The sequence below is a fragment of the Phoenix dactylifera genome, unplaced genomic scaffold, assembly GCF_009389715.1.
Source record: "Phoenix dactylifera cultivar Barhee BC4 unplaced genomic scaffold, palm_55x_up_171113_PBpolish2nd_filt_p 001872F, whole genome shotgun sequence".
Taxonomy (NCBI): Eukaryota; Viridiplantae; Streptophyta; class Magnoliopsida; order Arecales; family Arecaceae; genus Phoenix; species Phoenix dactylifera.
The window spans coordinates 32,449-55,625 of record NW_024069162.1 but is presented as its reverse complement, the minus strand read 5'-3'; the positions used below and the strand labels follow the sequence as shown (position 1 = coordinate 55,625).

The following is a 23,177-nucleotide window of genomic DNA, read 5'->3' as shown; positions in this document are numbered from 1 at the left end:
CTGTATCACCCATAATATTTTTCTTTGTTATTATGATTATATATCAGCCTATATTATTTTTTTTATATGGAGTCTATACATAAGTATGTATAACTCCCGAGATATATCGAATGTAATGAAATAGAGAAATGAAATCACTTTTCTTTCTCTCTTTTTCTCTCTCTTATTTTTCTCTTCTTCTGCAAATATTTCAACAACTAGTGATCTACGATCACCAAAAGCTGGCTCCTTATTCTCATAGGAAAGGAAATATCCTATTGAGGATGGCAAAGATGGGACTTGTGAGGTGAAGAGGCTCAATGCTATCTAAGTTGTATGGAGCTGAGCAAAAGGAAAATAACTATTCCTGAACGTTTGCCCCAAAAGCTAGGACTCCAGAGGAGCGGAAGGCCAGCCAATGTTGACTTTTAGAATGCTTGGAGGCAGAAAAGAACGAAAGCAACCATACATGTACCCCAGAAAAGAACGAAAGCAACCATACAAAGAAATGATAAGAGTGACTCCCCAAACTTGGCTTGGATTAACTCTGCCAAAGATTCGTGATACCTTGGCCCTCAAATGGCGTAACAGGGCCATTGCTTGTTGTGGCAGTCAGCCAGGAGCTTCACACTGTTTCTTTTGTGGGCCTCTCAAGGTTTGGAACATGTGCCACGTAGTGTGGCATCGTGCATGCCACTTGCTGCCATGTTCTTTTGATCCCATAATATCTGGTTTGCTTTAAGTTAGCATCTTGACTTACATTAATTTGACTCCACAACCCTTGATATACGCATGCAGGCATAAACATCGATAAGTCATGCATGGATGTCTTTAACATTTTCAATTAACATTGCTCCAAGGAAGTTTGGGGAAGCAAAGTTGATTCATTTATCAACACATCGGGTGCTAGGGTTTGCTGGTTCAAACTTGACCCGATCGAAAAATTAACTAGCCAAGCTCAAATATATATATATATATATATATATATATATATATATATATATATATATATATATATATATATATTCTTTTTTTGAAGCTCTGCTCCAAAACAACTGAGCTTGAACAATGGTTCGATTTGAAAAATAATAGAGAAATCAGGCTTCGCTAAGTTAAAGCTCGGCTCAAAGTTTGGCTGAACCGTGCTGATCCAAAGCTTAGCCCGAGCTCGAGCTAAGCTCAAGAAGCTCTTCCAACATACTGAGCCGAGCTGAGCAGCTTGGCCTGGATTGTTTGCACCAGTATATGGGGCCACTACAGTTAAAAAGTGTACTCTTTTTCAATTCTACTTACACACCCATTATTCTTTGGTGTTGCCCCTGTTTATAACCAAAGTAGAAGCAATGCACTACGTGGTTTGAAGGAGGGACCCAGAGAAATGTAGATAATTGGATGCCTTGAATAAGTTAATGCTTGCCTATTGAAAATCCACAGGAGACAATATTGTGTGATGGAGGGATAACTAGGGGTGGCAAAATATGACCTGACCCGCCAATCCGACCCGCGTTCGACCCGCCATAAACAGGTTTGGGTTTGGTCTAAATGGGTTTGGGTCGGATACGGGTTTTAAATGTCTGATCCGTTTATTAATTGGGTCAGATATGGATTTCAGATGTCTGACCCGTGTAATCCGTTTAACCCGTTTAGCTATTGGGCTGATAGACCCGCTTCAGCCCGTTTTATTTGCATCGGCCCAACTTCCCGCGTCGGCCCAACTTCAGCGCGACCCGTTTAACCCGTCCACCGCCCGCGACTTCTCGACTTCGTGAGTTCGTGGCCTTGGGGATTTAGGGTTTGTGCTGCCGTCGCCTCTCAAGTCTCAAGTTTCTTCCCTAGTCCCCTCTCCTCTCCTCCCGATTCTTCGCCTCCCAAGCCCTCTCCTCCAGACCACCGCCTCCGCCCTCTCCTCCTCCGTGTGGATAAGTTCGGCCTCTCCATCGACGGCCACCGCGGCGGCTCGAGGACCACACTCCACCGTCCGCGACTTCTCCTTAGTTAGGGACTTAGGGTTAGGGTTTGTGCCCCGCCCGAGCTCTATTCCCTCCCTCAGTCTCTCTCGAGTCTCTCCCCTCTCCTCTCCTCCTGATTCTTCGCCTCCCGAGTCCTCTCCTCCGGACCTCCACCTCCGCCCTCTCCTCCCCCGTGCCGACAACTTCGGCCTCCCCATCGACGGTGACCGCGGCGGCTCGACGGGTCCTGGGAACCAAGGTTGAATCTCTGCTCGACTGCTCCTAAAGAGGTCGGATCCTCTGCTCTACCGAGGTAAAAATGATCCACCTTTTCTTCTTTCGGCTGGGGTGATCTTTTTTCGGTTCCTCCCTTCTTCTATTCTCTGTGGGGTTTATCCTAGGCTAGCTTCTTCTATTCTCTATGGGGTCTAAAATTTTGGCTCTGTTTTCTTCATTTATTTTTTTATTTTTTTTTTCGTTTACAGTTTGAGTTGCGAATGCTTTTTGGTATAAACAGTCTAGTAGAGTAGTAGTTCTTGTGGAAGATTCTACATAGATTCTGCACAGCATTCCAATCATGGTTGCCTGCGACGGCCATTATCACAGTTTAAAGCTACAATGCACATACTGGCCGGATAACATGATCCTTATCTTTTGCTCAAAACACACACACAATGCCTGTCGTATATAGATGTGGAAGTTTATAGCAATAAATTATCTATATTTGAATCTAATGTTTGCTTATGAAATTTAATTGATAAATTCTTTTTTGACATCTTTTTTCTCAAGAAATAATTCTGAAGAATAGCACTGCACATTGTGAATCAAGCAAAGCCATCTTTTAACATATTAATGCTAAATTAGCCACCATAATCTGAAAGAAAAAAAAGAAGATTACTGTTAAAGTAGTTTTCTTTTAAATTTTCAGTTAATGGTTGCTTATAATATTATGCAAATTTCGGAATTAGACCATCATTCATCATAGCTGTAACAGTATGGTCAGAACCCTGCTTTTAAGGTATAACTTCTCTGCCGAAAGAATTATCCAAGAATTAAACCCAAAACAACATTCAAAGAAATAATCAGAAGGCATATTACAATATATGCTTGAAAGAAACCTTTCAGAACCTGTACTTTGAGATCTTCCCAGAAACACCTCAAGCCTTGAAGAAGCATGTTTGTGTTTCTCATGTCTATCTTTTTTTGCATCAATAAGTTGTTTTTTTTTTTTAGGTTCAAATAACCATCTTTAAAGAAGAAAGGATCAACGTGAAAACATTGGAACGTCAGGGGGCAACTTGAAAAGACCATCTTGAATACAAGTCGAAGAGGGCAGAGGGCCTGCCTGAAAAACAGAGAAGGAGCCAAAGAGGGCTTGTCTGGGTCGTCCAAGCGGAGAGCGATCCCCTTCCAAGCTCGAGAGCGAATTTCCAGCGAGAACCATGCAGGTACTCCGATTTCTCCTCTGAATTAATCTGTGGGGTTTTGGATTAATGCCTTTTGATCCAAAACCCTAGGAATGTTCCCTCCTTTGCTAGTTTTTGTGGGTCGATTAGTTTCTTTTTTGCTTAATTTTGAACTCTAAGTCCTCACTGGAGTTGAAAGCGAAGGAAAAATATGAAGAAAATTTATAGGCTTGAATTGAATAGTCTAAATCAGGCTGCGTGCCCTTCTAGAGCTTTTGTTTTTATAAATTTAGAAACCCTAGTTCGTAGTTTGGTACTTAAAGCATAGAAAAGGCCTACTTTTGATAAATATCAACATTGTTAGATGACTAAACTAGGTATTGAAAATCGCCCATCATAACCGCCCTCCGCCGCGAAAATCGCGGCGGTCGAGCGCGATCCGCGGCCATGATCGGCCGCGGTGTGACCGGAGGGGGGGTGCCGCGGGATACCCGCGGCGCCCTTGCCCCATTTGTCCCCGAAGGAGCCGGAGAGGATCGCAATCGCGATCCTCTGTTCTGGTCCTCCCAAAAATAGGAACGGGGCTGAAGTCGGCTGGGGCTGCCGACTTCAGCCCCATATCTCACAGTTTGTGTTTCTCATGTCTATCTTTTTTTGCATCAATAATTTGTTTTTTTTTTTTGAGAGAGAGAGAGAGAACGGGAGGCCATGCCGCCCAACTTTATTGAGGAAACTGTTTACAAAAGAACTCTGGAGCTTCAGAAGGTACAAGGAAAGAATAAAAGGTTACAAGGTTGTAAGAATTTTGAAGAAAGTTCTAACAAGCAAAACTACTAGGAACAGAGCAACAGCAAGGAATAGAGCTGAATTGCGATCAGAAGTAGGCTTCAGTGTGTTTCTGATGTCTATCATTCTTCTCCCTTCTTCCTCTTCTTATAACATGAAAATGTTTTTCTTTCTCATATTTACTGCAAAATGCAAGCTTAAGGTTTTAAAACAACCTCCCTTGGTCACATCTATGTCCCGATCAGCTCCCAAAAAGTAAAGCATCTTCTTCACAACATAAGACAGAGATGGCTTTGGCTCCTAGAAAAAGCTACCTAGTGGATATAAAATCCAAAAGAAGTTAAAAGAATAATGTTCTCTTGTTGACATATTTATGAAACCCAATCAAGCCAAAAATCTCCTCCAATGAAGCCTGGCCAATAAACCAAAGGAGGCGAAACTCTTTTTTCCCAACATCTTCATCACATGCTAGGCTGTAACACTGTTCAAGATCCCACCTTGCTGCCTTTTTCCTTCTCTCTGTACTGTTGGGCAGCATAAATAGCGTTAGGTTGGCCTCTCATCAAGCAATTCTCAAGCATGCATTGTTCTAGTGGTGGTGGGTGGAGTTAAAAAGTGTTGTCCCCCCTCACCAGTCCACCACTCTCCTCCATTCCAAAGGCCACCTTCATTTCACCAGTCTCTCTCAAGCCTCCTCCACTATCTCCAGCCTATAAGAACCATCCGACAACCCCATGCAGGGAATCCACACATCCATGTCCTTGTGCACCCACTCCTCTAGAATGTCCTCCATCGGGCTGTCAAACACTGACAATAGCGTCCGCTCCAGGCGAGCTCACCGTCGGCATGACTCTGGTGAGCTCGACGTCTTTGAGGCAGTACGCTACTTTGCCGGTGCCATGGACGAAGTTGGTCTCGCCGGAAGAATTGGTCCTCAGAGAGTCATTGGGGAAGACGGTGTGCTTTGGAGGGAAGAGAGGAAAAGTTTGGACACACCAATGACGACCATACCTCCCCAAGAGTGCCAAGGGGTGGAGAAATGCCATTCCAATGAGAGGAAGGGTAAGCAACCAAGCTCCCCTGGTACTAGGTTGGCTAGCTTTCTAAACTCTATATTTAACCAAACTGGTTCTAAGAGGAAATCCAAGTCTTTGATACCGCTTGGATCAATTTGCAATCCAATGGAAGTGGGAGAAAAGATAAGATAAATTTCTTGTGCAAGGAGGAAGATAACTTTCATTCAAATACTTGGATGCCTTCTCATTACAATTCATGACTATTTATAGACAAGTCATGGGTAACATGAAAAGACAAAAGAAAATGAAAGATCAAAAGTCACCTTAATATGGGTAACTCATACAATAAAAGACATCAAAACCAACTAAATTCTCTTAGGGAATTTAAAAGGTCAAAAGACACCTGCCTCTTGAAATACCTATAACTTTCCAACCATAACTCGGATTTTAATGTTCTTAGGCTTGTTGGAAAGAAGAGAAAGAGACCTGAAACCTTTATGTTAATAACTTTTCTAAATTCGGCCATTTAATACTCTGAAAATGGCATGCAAGTTGTCTGATGTTCATGCACCTGCATCATACTTGCACCACCGCCAAGTCATCGAAGGATGGAGAGTTAGAAGAGAGGCCTGGAGGGAGGAGTAGGAGGAGGAGTTCCACTCCCGGAGCACCCCTCCCCCTCACACCAACATCCCAGCAAAGTCGCAGGAGGAACAGTGCGGAAGCTATAAGTTGGCCCATGGCCAGCCAAAGGTGGCAACTTTCTGTCCACAAAGAGAGGTTTGGGATGAGAGAAGGGTACAAGGGGAGACTTGGCTAGCTGAGATAGCTAAGTTCAGTGATAGACTTCATGACAAAAGCAAGGTTTTGGGTGGTGGGAAGCTTGATGTGGCTTGGAATGAAGGGCTGTTGGAGAACAGATGGGTGTTACATAGAAATAAAGAGGGGTTCTTCGAGAAGCATGGGGAATGTGGGGATGAGTTTAGAAGAAAGGAGGAGAGTATGGAGGATAATGGAGGGGAGACTGACTCCAGCTCTGATCTTTTTGAGCTGAAGAATATTGAGTTTGGGGAGTTCTCAAGTGGACTGCCCTTCTATGGGACCACAGAAATGGAGATAGTTGAGAGAGGATCTTCCATTACTAGTGTTCCCTTTTAAGAACCTATATTCTGTGTCACTTTTTTGTTTCAATTTTTCTGACTTATATTTTTTATATATGGGGATTGGTTGTGATCAGATGTATCTCTCTGGAGTGAAAATAGAACAGAAGAAGCTTCTGTTGTAAAGCTAATATTGCTTCTGATGATCTGCTTCTTCTGTTGTTCATGATTATACTAAAAAGTTACTTTTTATCCTTGTAAAGCTCTCTCTCTCTCTCTCTCTAACACAATTGGTGCTGCTAATATCACATTGAATTATCATTGCTCCATAGTGATGGCATGGAAAAAGATTTGAGACCTAAAAGGTGGGGGCAATGAATGGTGCTCTGATATCTTACTCATTTAATGCTTCTTGTTAGCTTAGATATAAAATTCAGCAGTGACCAAGCCCCAAATTTGCTAATTAATAATAGTGGATCTCACTTTTCATTACTGAACATGTTTTAGTCAATCTAATTATGGATTGAACATAGGATGATACATAGATGGAGATGTCAATGTCAGAAATGATGATTAAAAGAAAGGATATATTACAGAAAACAAGAAAGCAGGAGGGGGGAAAGTCCTCCAATAAGCAATGCTTCTTTTTCTTCTTTTGTTAAATCAAGGCAACTAAAATCCATAAAAGTTGTAGAGATTTAAAATTACAGCTAGACAATGGATCCTTCCCCACTTTCTCCTCTTCTTGTAAAGCTGCACCTTTCCCATCACTGGAAGTGGGAAAGGTGGGTTGGATTGGATTAAGTCTGACTGGACCTAGATCCAACCCAAATTGGCTTCAAGTTAATGGATCTTATGAGATGTCAAAGAAGATCCAACCCATGAATCGATAGGTTTGGGATGGTTTCTTTCTTAATTTTGAACTTTTTAAGGCATAATTATTAAGTTTGGTTATGGATTAGGTCCGGGTCAAGCCGAATAATGGTCGGATCCTGCATTATAATAGTCCCAATTGCACCTCACCTTTTCCAAGACAACAGAATTGATAATCAAGCAAACAATATCTTTGTGAACCAAGAGTTTATCAATGTTTGGTTGATCTTGGAAATTGTTAGATCTCAACACTACTGAGAGTGAAAATGGAAAGTACATCTATCTTTTGGTGTCCCACAACATCTGTATACATAGACTCAAATTAGGTCATCTCATGAAAGGAAACAAAAAATTGGAAGTAAGCTTGTGCAGCAGTGAAAATTCTATTAATGTGGGGTCTTTCTAGTTGTTTTTCACAGTGATAAGAGAGAGAGAAACAAAGGGAGCATCCATGACAAACAGTGAGGAGAAGACCACTTCATTTGTTATTGAATGCAGCCATAGATTGCGGGGGACAGACTTATCATTTTAGAAGAGGGTGAGATGTTCCTGTCTCGCACGCGTGCATGTCTGGAAATCTAACAGATGGCTAAAAATCTATACACATTTGAGGAACAGCAGAACATTTCCTTTTGAGAGTAAACAGCAGACATGTTCCTGTTTCTACCCTCTTCTCCATGTCAGGTCTCAACTGGAAGTTAACCAAGGAGGAGTAGTGATGAGAACAACATAAAGCTAATTAACAAGAAGAGATTACACTCCATCCAGACAAAAATAAAATGAAAATTACAACTGGATTTCCTAACTGAAATCCTAGCTTGTTGGAATACTCTAATAGCAATAGCAGTCCTGAGAGAGGGAATTAAGTCCAGCTAATGCGGCCAAAACAATCTGCTAGCTAACTTGATTATATCTTCTTCACCTGAAAATTTGTTTCTAAAGGTCATGCACTATATACCTTTCGCTAATTCTCTCCATACAATACATATAATTTAAGAGGAAAGATGAGCTCATGAAAACAATACATATGACAATAATTTGCATGAGAGCATCATTGTGCTAATAACTAAGTGAAATGTCTACCACTTGATTCATAATAAGTGTTAGCTAGCTTGCTTTGCAAAGGAGTAATGCATAACTTGTCAGTTAGACAAATCTTTTCTTTGATGATCATTATAGGACTAAAAAATATAAATAATACTTTTTTGATGAGTTTCTAAATTTTTATAAATAGTATTAGAACAGATTTGATTCACAGTCCATATGGATCATTGGATCATGGGTCTCCATGCAAGCATGGGTTTAGTTCCACACTGAGACGGCTTAATGCATTTGGGGGCCTAAAGTAAACTCACTAAGAGAGGTCTTATTCTTTTTAAAAAAGTGATAAAAAATTTTAATAAGTGCAAAATATTTTAAAAATTTATTTAAAAATAATTAGTCTAGCTTTTTGAGATGCAAAAGTTACTAATCAAATTTTTGTACTCAAGATTCATTAAACTTTTGTACCTTTTTTTTCATACCCACGTTCATATTTTCTATTAGACATTTGAAGCGGTGCCGGAAACTGGCGAGTGGAGTTGGAGAAGAGGCCGAAGTCGCAACAAGAACACGTATGAGTAGCTGAAATCCTGAGAAGCAAAACAATCCTGAATTCAAACTTCAAAGATTAGAAAAAGAATAGAAAAAGAAAATATATTTCATTAGTAAAAAATATTTTTTTTGGATGAAGAAATTGATAATCAAGAAATTACTATTTTTGTGACTGATATTTTAGTTCAAATAACCATCCTAAATCCTCTTCGGATGAGAGCTATGGCTGTTCTTGTCTTTTGATGCCCATCATGGTTGCATCACAATTCACATTGCGTCAGAAAATATGGGTAACTGGATTGCAAATTTTTAAAGAAGAAAGGATCAACGTGAAAACATTGGAACGTCAGGGGGCAACTTGAAAAGACCATCTTTTCTTGTATTCTCAAGTCGAAGAGGGCAGAGGGCCTGCCTGAAAAATAGAGAAGGAGCCAAAGAGGGCTTGTCTGGGTCGTCCAAGCGGAGAGCGATCCCCTTCCAAGCTCGAGAGCGAATTTTCAGCGAGAACCATGCAGGTACTCCGATTTCTCCTCTGAATTAATCTGTGGGGTTTTGGATTAATGCCTTTTGATCCAAAACCCTAGGAATGTTCCCTCCTTTGCTAGTTTTTGTGGGTCGATTAGTTTCTTTTTTGCTTAATTTTGAACCCTAAGTCCTCACTGGAGTTGAAAATGAAGGAAAAATATGAAGAAAATTTATAGGCTTGAATTGAATAGTCTAAATCAGGCTGCGTGCCCTTCTAGAGCTTTTGTTTTTATAAATTTAGAAACCCTAGTTCGTAGTTTGGTACTTAAAGCATAGAAAAGGCCTTCTTTTGATAAATATCAACATTGTTAGATGACTAAAACTAGGCATTGAAATAAATTTTAGGATTTGATTCGTTATTATTTATGCTTAGCTTAGTTTCTTTCAGTATTATCGTCTCCTAGTTGTTGCATCCTTTTGATACATGGTTGGTTCCTTGTCTGCTATTCTGGAGTATTTGGCTACTCTGCTTCTAGCTGAACTTGCTGATGGATCATATATGCTTTGGCATTAGTCATATTTAATACATGTGAAATATGGCTATAAATTTGCAAGGCTATTTAGGGTGGGAGTATATCTGATTCTTGGTATTGTTGCGAACAGTGCGAAGTTATTTGACCTTTTCTTAAGATATGATTAGTTAGCTTACATGGGAAATTGACAATCAGCCAACTGTTTATTTCAGTATGTGAAATAAGTAGAATCACTTGAAACTCTAAAGAAAATTCACTCCTTCAGTATAGATTGGATGTAAACCACTTGTGAAATATTTATTTTTGTCATTTTTTAGTTTTTCAAACAAACCAAGCTGCACTTCTTTTTCTATTTTTAACAATTAAAGACACTCTGATTGATAATATATCTTTGCTGAATTTGGAGCTTCAATCTAGCTGTCATATGCATTGCAAATTGTTCTTCATGACGCTGGTAGATGGAGTGAAAATATGTTCTGTTATTTTTTGGTAGTTAAGAGCACTCTATTTTGGGGTGTACCGAGACAAGTCAGGGAAAAAAAGTAAAGAAAGATTAGTGTAAGGGGAAGTTTAGAATAATTATTCGAACATGAGCCTAATAGAGTGAAAGGAACTTATATTTTTTATGGAGGAGGGAATAAAATGAATTAATTTGAGAAATTAGGGTAGGTAAAACAAACTGTTATAGGAAGAAAATAAGCAATGAAGAAGCAAAAAAAACAAATTAGGTAACTTTTTTGGAACTGCGGTGGGCCTTCCTTGGGCCGGGGGCCTTAGGCGGTCCATATTGGATCCATCTAGATCCCAAATGGCTCAGATCCGGGTCCAACTTGGAGACCGCGTAGAAATTTCTATACGCGCGGTCTCCCGCCGCCTCGTGCCCCCAATATCTAAAGCGTCGGGCAGGCTGGCTGAGAGCGATCCCCTTCCAAGCTCGAGAGCGAATTTCCAGCGAGAACCATGCAGGTACTCCGATTTCTCCTCTGAATTAATCTGCCCTTCTATGGGACCACAGAAATGGAGATAGTTGAGAGAGGATCTTCCATTACTAGTGTTCCCTTTTAAGAACCTATATTCTGTGTCACTCTTTTGTTTCAATTTTTCTGACTTATATTTTTTATATATGGGGATTGGTTGTGATCAGATGTATCTCTCTGGAGTGAAAATAGAACAGAAGAAGCTTCTGTTGTAAAGCTAATATTGCTTCTGATGATCTGCTTCTTCTGTTGTTCATGATTATACTAAAAAGTTACTTTTTATCCTTGTAAAGCTCTCTCTCTCTCTCTCTCTAACACAATTGGTGCTGCTAATATCACATTGAATTATCATTGCTCCATAGTGATGGCATGGAAAAAGATTTGAGACCTAAAAGGTGGGGGCAATGAATGGTGCTCTGATATCTTACTCATTTAATGCTTCTTGTTAGCTTAGATATAAAATTCAGCAGTGACCAAGCCCCAAATTTGCTAATTAATAATAGTGGATCTCACTTTTCATTACTGAACATGTTTTAGTCAATCTAATTATGGATTGAACATAGGATGATACATAGATGGAGATGTCAATGTCAGAAATGATGATTAAAAGAAAGGATATATTACAGAAAACAAGAAAGCAGGAGGGGGGAAAGTCCTCCAATAAGCAATGCTTCTTTTTCTTCTTTTGTTAAATCAAGGCAACTAAAATCCATAAAAGTTGTAGAGATTTAAAAATTACAGCTAGACAATGGATCCTTCCCCACTTTCTCCTCTTCTTGTAAAGCTGCACCTTTCCCATCACTGGAAGTGGGAAAGTTGGGTTGGATTGGATTAAGTCTGACTGGACCTAGATCCAACCCAAATTGGCTTCAAGTTAATGGATCTTATGAGATGTCAAAGAAGATCCAACCCATGAATCGATAGGTTTGGGATGGTTTCTTTCTTAATTTTGAACTTTTTAAGGCATAATTATTAAGTTTGGTTATGGATTAGGTCCGGGTCAAGCCGAATAATGGTCGGATCCTGCATTATAATAGTCCCAATTGCACCTCACCTTTTCCAAGACAACAGAATTGATAATCAAGCAAACAATATCTTTGTGAACCAAGAGTTTATCAATGTTTGGTTGATCTTGGAAATTGTTAGATCTCAACACCATAGTGGAAAGTACATCTAAAATCAGAACTGTGCATCTTTTGGTGTCCCACAACATCTGTATACGTAGACTCAAATTAGGTCATCTCATGAAAAGAAACAAAAAATTGGAAGTAAGCTTGTGCAGCAGTGAAAATTCTATTAATGTGGGGTCTTTCTGGTTGTCTTTCACAGTGATATGAGAGAGAGAAACAAAAGGAGCAGCCATGACAAACAGTGAGGAGAAGACCACTTCATTTGTTATCGAATGCAGCCATAGATTGCCGGGGACAAACTCTATCATTTTAGAAGAGTCTGAGATGTTCCTGTCTCGCACGCGTGCATGTCTGGAAATCTAAAAGATGGCTAAAAATCTGTATACATTTGAGGAACAGCAGAACATTTCCTTTTGAGAGTAAACAACAGACATGTTCCTGTTTCTACCCTCTTCTCCATGTCAGGTCTCAGCTGGAAGTTAACCAAGGAGGAGTAGTGATGAGAAGAACATAAAGCTAATTAACAAGAAGAGATTACACTCCATCCTGACAAGAATAAAATGAAAAATACAACTGGATTTGCTCACTGAAATCCTAGCTTGTTGGAATACTCTAATAGCAATAGCAGTCCTGAGAGAGGAAATTAAGTCCAGCTAATGCGGCCAAAACAATCTGCTTGCTAACTTGATTATATCTTCTTCACCCGAAAATTTGTTTCTAAAGATCATGCACTATATACCTTTCGCTAATTCTCTCCATACAATACATATAATTTACGAGGAAAGATGAGCTTATGAAAACAATACATATGACAATAATTTGCATGAGAGCATCATTGTGCTAATAACTAAGTCAAATGTCTACCACTTGATTCATAATAAGTGTTAGCTAGCTTGCTTTGCAAAGGAGTAATGCATAACTTGTCAGTCAGACAAATCCTTTTTTTTGGTGATCATTATAGGACTAAAAAATATAAATAATACTTTTTTGATGCGTTTCTAAATTTTTATAAATAGTATTAGAGCAGATTTGATTCATAGTCCATATGGATCATGGGTCTCCATACAAGCATGGGATTTGTACTTTTTTTTATATTCATATTTTCTATTAGACATTTGAAACGGTGCTGGAGACTGACGGGTGGAGTTGGAGAAGAGCCGAAGTCGCAACAAGAACAACAAGAACTGAAATCCTAGAAGCAAAACAATCATGAATTCAAACTTCAAAGATTAGAAAAAGAAAAAAAAGAAAATATATTTCATTAGTTAAAAATATTTTTTTTTTTGGATGAGGAAATTGATAATCAAGAAATTACTATTTTTGTGACTGATATTTTAGTCCAAATAACCATCCTAAATCCTCTTGGGATGAGAGCTATGGCTGTTCTGGTCTTCTGATGCCCACCACGGTTGTATCACTGGATTCACATTGCGTCAGAAAATATAGGGGACTTGATTGCAAATTTTTAAAGAAGAAAGAACCAACGTGAAAAAATTGGAACGTCAGGGGGCAACTTGAAAATACTATCTTTTCTTGCATTTTCAAGTCGAGGCTTTCCTTGCATTCTCAAGTCGAGGCTTTCCTTGCATTCTCAAGTCGAAGAGGGAAGAGGGCTTGCCTGAAAAATAGAGAAAGAGCCAAAAAGGGCTTGTCTGGGTCCTCTGGGAGAGAGAAGAAAGAGAGACTGGCGGGAGACGCCGAAGAGGGTGGAGTGCCGGATCCCGGCGGTGCTGCCGTGCCCGCCGCCGAAGGAGAAGAAGTCGCCGGCGAGGGCTTCGCCCAAGAGGCCAAGAACAGCTACTTCCACCTGCCGGCGCCAGATCTAGAAGCGTTCTTCGCCGGTTCGCTCTCGCGACTCGCACCTCGGCCTCGAAGGGAGATGTCCTGCGGCTCCTGCCGAGAGAGGAGAGTCTCTCTCAGAAATGAAAAACCTCTCTCTCTCAGCTCTCTGGCTCCCCTTCTTTCTCTGGAGAGGAGAGAACTCCGAGAAGCCGAGGAGGGGGGAGAGGAGAACAGCCAGAAAAACTGAAATGCCTCTGGGATTTGGAATTGTTTCGCAGGGAGCTTTTTTGGGACTGCGGTGGGCCTTAGGCGGTCCATATTGGCTCTGTTGAGAAGGCCATATAGATCCCAAATGGCTCAGATCCGGGTCCAACTTGGAGACCGCATAGAAATTTCTATACGCGCGGTCTTCCGCCGCCTCGTGCCCCCAATATCTAAAATGTTGGGCAGACCGGCTGAGGGCGATCCCCTTCCAAGCTCGAGAGCGAATTTCCAACGAGAACCATGCAGGTACTCCGATTTCTCCTCTGAATTAATCTGTGGTGTTTTGGATTAATGCCTCTTGATCCAAAACCCTAGGAATGTTCCCTCCTTTGCTAGTTTTTGTGGGTCGATTAGTTTCTTTTTTGCTTAACTTTGAACCCTAAGTCCTCACTGGAGTTGAAAGCGAAGGAAAAATATGAAGAAAATTTATAGGCTTGAATTGAATAGTCTAAATCAGTCTGCTTGCCCTTCTAGGGCTTTTGTTTTTATAAATTTAGAAACCCTAGTTCGTAGTTTGGTACTTAAAGCATAGAAAAGGCCTACTTTTGATAAATATCAACATTGTTAGATGACTAAACTAGGTATTGAAATAAATTTTAGAATTTGATTCGTTATTATTTATGCTTAGCTTAGTTTCTTTCAGTATTATCGTCTCCTAGTTGTTGCATCCTTTTGATACATGGTTGGTTCTTTGTCTGCTATTCTGGATTATTTGGCTACTCTGCTTCTAGCTGAACTTGTTGATGGATCATATATGCTTTGGCATTAGTCATATTTAATACATGTGAAATATGGCTATAAATTTGCAAGGCTATTTAGGGTGGGAGTATATCTGATTCTTGGTATTGTTGCGAATAGTGCGAAGTTATTTGACTTTTTCTTAAGATATGATTAGTTAGCTTACGTGGGAAATTGACAATCAGCCAACTGTTTATTTCAGTATGTGAAATAAGTAGAATCACTTGAAACTCTAAAGAAAATTCACTCCTTCAGTATAGATTGGATGTAAACTACTTGTGAAATATTTATTTTTGTCATTTTTTAGTTTTTCAAACAAACAAAGCTGCACTTCTTTTTCTATTTTTAACAATTAAAGACACTCTGATTGATAATATATCTTTGCTGAATTTGGAGCTTCAATCTACTGTCATATGCATTGCAAATTGTTCTTCATGACGCTGGTAGATGGAGTGAAAATATGTTCTGTTATTTTTTGGTAGTTAAGCGCACTCTATTTTGGGGTGTACCGAGACAAGTCAGGGAAAAAAAGTAAAGAAAGATTAGTGTAAGGGGAAGTTTAGAATAATTATTCGAACATGAGCCTAATAGAGTGAAAGGAACTTATATTTTTTATGGAGGGAATAAAATGAATTAATTTGAGAAATTAGGGTAGGTAAAACAAACTTATATAGGAAGAAAATAAGCAATGAAGAAGCAAAAAAAACAAATTATGCCTTCTCTTTCTCTCTATAAATTCTTTTTCAAAGGGAAGGTTATACATCTGAACTAATTTAGATCCATCAGAAGGCAAAATTTCAATAAATTCTTACCTCTGCTTTTCTTTTTTGTTGGTAACTGGGCAAATCCTATAGAAATTGACCAAGTGGAAATTGCGGCTGTGAAAAGCATTGACGTGGAGGAGATTTTCACAGTTTTCTGTGGCAAATTTGGTGAATGTATACAATATACATCTATATGATGACTTTGATTTTATCTTGCTTTCTGGATGTAATTATGTGTAGGCCAAATAAATATCTCCCAAAGCATTGGATTAGTCACAGATAATTGGCAAATGTCATGGTTTGCAGGTCGCAACTTGATCCGTATAGAATTTCACTGAGAAATAAGATGGATGAAACTAACACATATATGAGTGCTTTGTAGATTTATCTCAGGGGGGAACCTAAAGAAACATACTATTTTACCTTTGTTAGATGAGGCACTAGTATTGAGTTTTGGATCGAAATCAGTTTATTTCCTATTTCTTCCACCTAATGAGTGGATTTTCTGAATACCTCTAGCTAGTCTACGTATCCAAGAGACATATTATAATGATATTCTGTTTTGTTCTTCCACAATTGGATTCCAATTCTTGATCATTTTGCTTGTCTTCCATGGAGGACTGGTGGATGATTTTTGTTTGGGCTATGTGATTTTTTCCAAAAAAAATTAAAAGTGAGGATTCTATAGATGAATCAACTGAAATTGAGATAGTGAAATAATAAGTTTATTTGAATACTAGGAAAAGGAAACAGGTAATCCTTGTGGCTTCTTGATTAATTTCTGAGAAGTAGAAACAATAGGTAACTCAATAAAGGATAAACAATTGAATATAATTCTTTCAACAGAGAGTGCTAGAACTGAGGTATAAGAAGAGATCGAGATAAAGGCAAAGGTGCAGGGTTAGAAGGCTCGTAAATGAGATTGAGTGCAAAATTCACCGTAAAACTATTTAAGACAAGTGACAAATCAACACTCAATAGGTGATTTTCTTTTAGGTAGATGAAAAATTGGTAGATATCAATGTGATCAGTTTTACAACCTATATTAAATCAGTATCAGTTCAAATTTTCTATGGTTTGGGATGGAAGAGGCTCAAGTGTCATCATGGATGGCTAGGAAGGAGGAGGCTTAACCTTGAAGTTTAAGAGATAAAAAACTTATAGGAGAAAAAGAAGTTTACATTGAAAGCTTGGAGAAAGTATCATCCTATAATTCCAAACTACCACTCTGCCCCTGCTCTTATACAGTCTTCAGCACTTGATGATAATGGTTGAACCTCCTTCATCCTTATCAATCCATGATATTTATAAACAATTTGGATCAAAATGAAGCCACCTACCAGCTAGAAATTAATAAGTGCTCTCACAAGAACTAATCACTGGGAAAATTCACTCTTTTTTTTGTGACCTTTACTTTTTTTATACCTTATATCCCTTGACACCAGAATTAGGGGATCAAATGCCGAGTCGGAGGTAAGGAGATAGCACAAGTGGAAGCAGGTAAATGCTCTTCTCCCACAAGGAATCCACCAAGAGGATAGGAGCATAAGATAAAAAAGGAGAACTCCAACTCCAATGCCTAATGCTGAATTTTCATTCAACTTGTCAAATTTATCACTATATATCTTATTCCATACAAAGTGCCCCTATATATAGGCATAGACATGAGACGTGTCCCCATCTCTATGCAGACAAAATAAAACAATCAATTCACCCTTGACTAGAAGGGATGAAAGTGCAAAATATGAAAAAAGACATCATGAAGTGCTAAGAGATGACACATAATACTAGAAGTTCACATGAAAAACTAAAAGACGTTAATCAAACAATTAATTACTTATAATTAATGATAGGACTCATAATTAATGATGGCTTAAATAATTTGGAGAAATTCAAATGCCAGCTCATGGGACATTTTTTGTGTCATCCCTTTTTCTAATGGCTTACCCAAGAAAAAACAGGGAAAAAAATAAAACCCTCTTAATGATATTAAAACTCATAAGTATGTTTATTATGATTTCTTTTTACCAATATACCATTTTCTGAGTGCTGGGACATAGACCGGAAGGTTATGATGTATGACCTTAGTGTTTCTCTGTTACGATCATGCACATCAACTTTTATGTATCTTTATCTACATGTATCACTTCCTAAAGGACCTTCTTATAAGTATCTATGTTGCATTGGAGACATCCAGTTTTCTTTATTCAGTTGTTGATTGGTCTTTCTTTTTCTTTTTCCCATTGATAAAGTAGGATGAAAGCATCTGCCCAGTGTTTAAGTTGCTTTTCTACAGTCCTTGTTCCATAAGAGTCTGCTTAGGTTCCCACCAAGTCTTCGAGTGCACCAAAGCAGCTTATTTAGGGAGCTCGTTGTAAGCCTGTTATCATATTAATTCTTAACCCATGTCTGGAGGTAGATCACTTTGTGAGTGTAGTATTTCTCCTTCGACATATCGGGCTACTCTAGTTTTATCATCACAGGGTTGATGGTTATCTTTATGCATTGATTTCAGATGTTTTTATTCACACTTTAGTACTTGTGCATAATCATGCTCTACCATGAAGTCAGAATTTTGGCTTAAGATAAAACTAAATTTTTTGCTTACAATATGTCTGAACTGATTTTTTTGTGTTGTTCTCAGGCCAGCGACAGGTTTAACATTAATTCTCAGCTTGAGCATCTTCAGGCTAAGTATGTTGGTACAGGGCATGCTGACTTGAATAGATTGTGAGTTTCCAAATATTGATAAATCATCCCTTCTTACCTACTTTCGTAAATTTGATTAATTTATAGATCTAAATTTGTTTGTCCCACTTTTTCAAAACAGTGAATGGGCAGTAAACATCCAACGTGATAGTTATGCATCATATATTGGCCACTACCCCCTCTTGGCATATTTCGCCATTGCTGAAAATGAATCCATTGGAAGAGAACGCTACAATTTTATGCAGGTATGGCATTCTTAGATATTATTGCTATATAATTCTATATATTATATAGACCTCATATGTGTTTGTCTTCCATCAGACCACCAAAATAATAAAGTTTAATATGTGGGTCTGCAGAAGTGTGAAAGTAGTACATATAACTTAATGATGTGCTGATTCACATATGAAAAGTTTAGAATTTAAGTTGCTTCTCCTTTTGTTTGTTCACTATTTGAGATAAATACCTATCAGACATACATGTTCCTTTCCTTTATAACAAGGCCCTAAAGTTCACAATGTATTTGCTAAGTGTATTATTTTAATGGAAAAGCTTGAGCAGGATTACTGTTGCAAAGCACCCTTTCTTAAGATGCTTTACAAAAGTTGGTATTATAGTGACACAATATATGAGGAAACCTTTATAATGATGTCTCAAGTGATCATTGATATTTCACTGAGATTCTTAAATGTTTAAAGGAATAAATGCAATTTATATATATATATATAACAATATTTATTAGATCATTCTAGAACCTACTATATTTAATCCTATTTTAAAGATAGGATTTTGTCAATCATTATGAACAGAAATTTGGTGAAGTAAGATATTCCGTGTAAATAGATTGCCATCTATAAGAATCTTGCCTATGAAAAATTCCACATGTGCTTTATATAAATGCCAAGGCTTGAATAAACTTTAAATTTAGCATTCCGTTTCACTTAAATAACTGGAGTTTGTTTATATTTTTTCAAATGAGTCTGCAGGAGTCAAGCCATGCACTTTAGTCCTGAAAGGATGTCCTTCGGGATTAAGATTTTCATGAGGATACATATGATAGCAACAACAAGAACATGCTTGATAAGGGTTATTCCTACCAATGTGGTACATGAGAGTAAAGCTTGGCTGTCACTGAGCTGAGCTTGGAGATGGCCCATGATGGCTTTGTCAAAATTTATCAACTTACGTAATAATACTTGGTTTTTCTCTTCTAAGTACAACTCTCCAAGAAATCATTTTCTGAAGCTTTTCTCAAAAAGATGAGTACTGATTTTAAAGTTTTAGTTGATGCTTTTATGCCTGAGGAAGACGGATAATAATAATTTCCAAGTGAAACGGTCTTCTGAAAGTGGGGTAAAAGAACGTCCAGGCTAGGTTGGTGATTTTGGTGATCTTTTAGCCTAGAGACATGCTATGAGGGTGACTTAAAGTACCCCTTGTAGAATATGTTGATGTAAGGTGAGGGAATCACTTTGGTCTCAACTCAAATTATGGTAAGCCATTAACTTCATTTAAGAATCTGAATGAAGTGATACACATCATGTAATATAACATACCTCAATTATATGATATGTATTTTTATGCAATTTAATATATTAATTTTCCCAACTACCAATTCTATGAGTTGATTCTTGTGAATTAAAGGAGTCTTTCTTAGTTTCTAATCCATATGGCACTGTTATTCCTTTGATATTGCTTGTGCTGGTGCTCCTTGAATTGCATCAGTTGTGATGGGTGCCATGTATATGACTTTAATATATAGGATGAAATGATGCACTTTTGTTAGGGAACCTAGGTGAATCTTGCTATGTAAAGTTTTATTAAGATATGCTATTCCTTTTGATGAAAAAGAACTAAAGATGACTTGAACCATTCTGGAAGAATGCAAATATCCCCAAATTTTGTGCGCAAATAGTTCCTTTTGTTTTGCTAATTTGAATTGCATGGTAGTTTACTTCTTGATCTTTCTTACAGAAAATGCTGTTGCCTTGTGGACTTCCTCCCGAGAGAGAAGAGGATTGAAGTATTTTCGAAGCAAGCACTGCAGCAAATACTCTTCCATCGTATATTAGCTTTGTTTGAAAGAGGAGGAGAAAGCATTATTATTGCATCCATATCGAGCATGATGACAATGTCTTTTTAGTGGACTCTTGGGTTTACATGAGGGATGTGGACTTAAGATAGTCTGTACTCGTTTAGGTGGCACTTTGTTTTGCTTCTGTTAGGATTTCTGGCGAACCTGTTTCAGTGAGATGGTTAAGTTTGCTTTGTTTTAAATGCTATAAACGTTAGGTCTTGATTGTGTACGCAGCATGGTGTTTTTATTTAAGCAGGTAAGCCATTGAGAACAATTTTTAACAGTTTTTTGTGTGATGGTTGAGGAAGAACTCTGTGCTCTGCTCGGCTCCTTGAAAATATTGTCAAGCAATACTTGCTGGACGTAGGTACTATGCATTGCTCCACGCTGATCAGCTTTTGAGAAGTCTTTTCACCTGAAGTTTTATCAGATTATTTTGCAACCAAAGCTCTAAGAGTTCACCCAGGTCATCCCCACCGAAAAACCTCTAATCTGATTTTTATTGTAGTTTATTTTATTTTTTATTTGGGCAGTGCCTGCTGTGCTAATAAATCTGGCAGCTTATTCAACTTAAAATCTCTCCAGAATTTATTACTCAGCATCAAATGAGGGGTGGCAATCAGGCCGGGTCAGACCAATTGGATAAAAAAAAGACAAAAACTTGTCAATCCGAACTCTACTTATATATTAAATGGGTCTAGAATCTAAATATTGATAAGACTATTTTATTAAATAGATAATCTAATCTACCAGTTGGATTAAGTTAAATGGGTAAGTATTGCCATCCCCAATTCAGCCGGCACTTGATGCTGGCAGGTTGTCAATGGTTAAAAAGTCTCGTACCACAGTTATTTTAATTTATCACTTCATTCAGTAAGTTTCAAATGTTGTTTAAAAAGGCCATTCTACCTTTTCTTTGGTAGACATTTGATAACGATGACAACTAGTTCAAATCCAACTCTCTGCTTTTACCATCTTCAAGCTTCCTTCTGAAGTGAATGCATATGGTAAGAGGTCACTGGATTGCCCATAAGCTCAGGACTGCTAATTCTATAGTCTTAACCTGAATTGTTAGAAAATAATTGACTTTAAATGCTAATATTATAATTGATAAGCTTATTGAATCAAGTTTGGATTGGGGCTAGATCTGAATTGATAACCCAATTGATGATCCAATAAAAATATGTGGATTCCAGAATATAGAAATGCTGTGTTAAAAGATGTTTCATATGTGTCAACACATGCACTACACAGCATGAGTTAATTAAAATCCAATTTTTGATTTTGACAAAAACCATCAGATGTAAGATATCTAAAATCTAGAATAATAAAAGGCCATAGTTGGCTTATGGAAACTACTTGGCATCTTAACAAGCTCAAAAATTCTGAGTCAAGTTTGTCAATTGAACTATAGAATCAACAAGATTGTTCATGACCCTTAGCCCTTGACTGTTCCACAAATCCAACATAAGGGAACAGCTTACTGCTATAGTAGAAGGACGTTATGCATATCATGAATGAATCATGATAATTAACTGGGGATAGTTCCTTGTGAGACCAAAATTATGATATCAGTATGCCATAAATTATATTGTCAGGATATTATGCAGAAACAACCTGTGCCATTATTTTCAGTGGCTAAAAAGATTAAGGGAAGGAGAATATCCTCAAGAAAAAGATGAAGCGAAGGAGAAGAAAAGAACATTCAAGGATTTGGGAGAGCAAAACGAGATCGGTGGAAAAGTTAACTAAGGAGCTAGTCCTAAAGAAGGAAAAAGAATTTGACTGGCTTTAGGATAATTTTCTAGATTTGACTAACATCTCTATCTCTAGATCCATGGTTTCAAGGTAATGTCCAAAAACTCCAAACAAAATAAAAAAACATAAAAAGTATGGTTTTGTTTTACGAGAATGATAATAATTATGAAAGTTGGAACTCTACAGTCACTTGGAGACACCAAAATCCAAGTGACCCTTGGAGTCCCTCAACCTTTGACCGAAGTAAGACTGACACAACTTTAAACTACAGCTACAGAAATCCTCTACAACTCTATAAGCAGTCAAGTTCCTATGATCCATTTTTCACCGAACTCTGATTCCATTTAATACTTAGACATCTTTTTATCCTTTTAATGCAAAAATTTCCCACATAAAGTTAGCCAAAATGAAGGTTAATGTAGTAATCATCTTAATCTTCATGAAGTAACAATGTCCAGGAAGAAGTTAAAACCACTAGTTTAGACGAAAATTCAATTAGAATTAGCTGTAAATATGGCTAAAAGTTGACAATGAAAGTGAAACCATGTTACTAATTACTCCTGATGGAACCAAACTATAGCATTATAACTCTTCACTTGTTCATATTAAAGAAGATCAGGCATGTCTTTTATAGCCAGTCTCTTGAAAAGAAACGGCAAGAACTTGAAGAACATGGTTAAACAGCTCCATCACAACCATCATGGAAGACACTGACCATGATACTATGACTATATCGAAATATCCTATGGTTGCTGATGCAGATGCCGGGACAAGACCACATTAGGTAAGGCAATGGAAAGAAAGAGTGGCGGACATGCTTATGTAATGTGAAATGATATAGATTCGGTGATAATCAATTGAATATGAAGGGCATTTTTCTGGATATGAACTTATGAAAGAAATTTATGTATGAGTGTTTCTTTGTGATACCTAATCGAAAGAGAAGAACATGATGATGGAGAAAAGCTTTCCAAAATTTCCACAACCACATCTTACTTTAATTTGCATCAATGTACACCTCTTCAGAATCTCCTTATGAGCTTCACCCTTGGTTTTATCAAATGATTGTTATGATGACCTGACATATTTGCCCCTCAGGAAATCTTAACTTTTCTCGATAATGGAAGATCACTTAATCTTTTATAATACCAGTGACAGTCCTTTATTTTCAATCTCTCTCTCTCTCTCTCTCTGAGTATGTGTGTGCGAGTGAGGGAGAGGAGAGGGGAGGGGGGGTGGGGGGAGAGGAGGAGCAAGTGACTGAGTGAAACATCAAGA

At 38.1% G+C, this 23,177-nt stretch overlaps 1 protein-coding gene across 4 annotated transcripts; it reads left to right on the top strand.

Moving 5' to 3' along the window:
* Window positions 1-1,745: 1,745 nt before the first annotated feature.
* Window positions 1,746-20,448, top strand: LOC103700706 (uncharacterized protein At4g14342). 4 transcript variants are annotated; one of them, XM_039122909.1, is made up of 5 exons: window positions 1,746-2,241; window positions 3,162-3,376; window positions 18,000-18,085; window positions 18,186-18,309; window positions 20,039-20,448. In XM_039122909.1, the coding sequence occupies exons 2-5, from the start codon at window positions 3,371-3,373 to the stop codon at window positions 20,084-20,086; spliced, it is 264 nt and encodes an 87-aa protein (XP_038978837.1). In that variant the 5' UTR covers window positions 1,746-2,241; window positions 3,162-3,370; the 3' UTR covers window positions 20,087-20,448. The 4 variants fall into 4 exon arrangements, with proteins under 4 accessions (XP_038978837.1, XP_038978835.1, XP_038978836.1 ...); XM_039122907.1 differs by lacking the exons at window positions 1,746-2,241; window positions 3,162-3,376 and adding an exon at window positions 9,053-9,217; XM_039122908.1 differs by lacking the exons at window positions 1,746-2,241; window positions 3,162-3,376 and adding an exon at window positions 10,565-10,666.
* Window positions 20,449-23,177: the final 2,729 nt, after the last annotated feature.

Excerpts from the sequence above, each read along its gene's own strand:
- LOC103700706 (XM_039122909.1), top strand. Across the intron at positions 18,086-18,185 it reads CATGCTGACTTGAATAGATT|TGAATGGGCAGTAAACATCC; the intron begins GTGAGTTTCCAA and ends TTTTCAAAACAG. Across the intron at positions 18,310-20,038 it reads AACGCTACAATTTTATGCAG|AAAATGCTGTTGCCTTGTGG; the intron begins GTATGGCATTCT and ends TCTTTCTTACAG.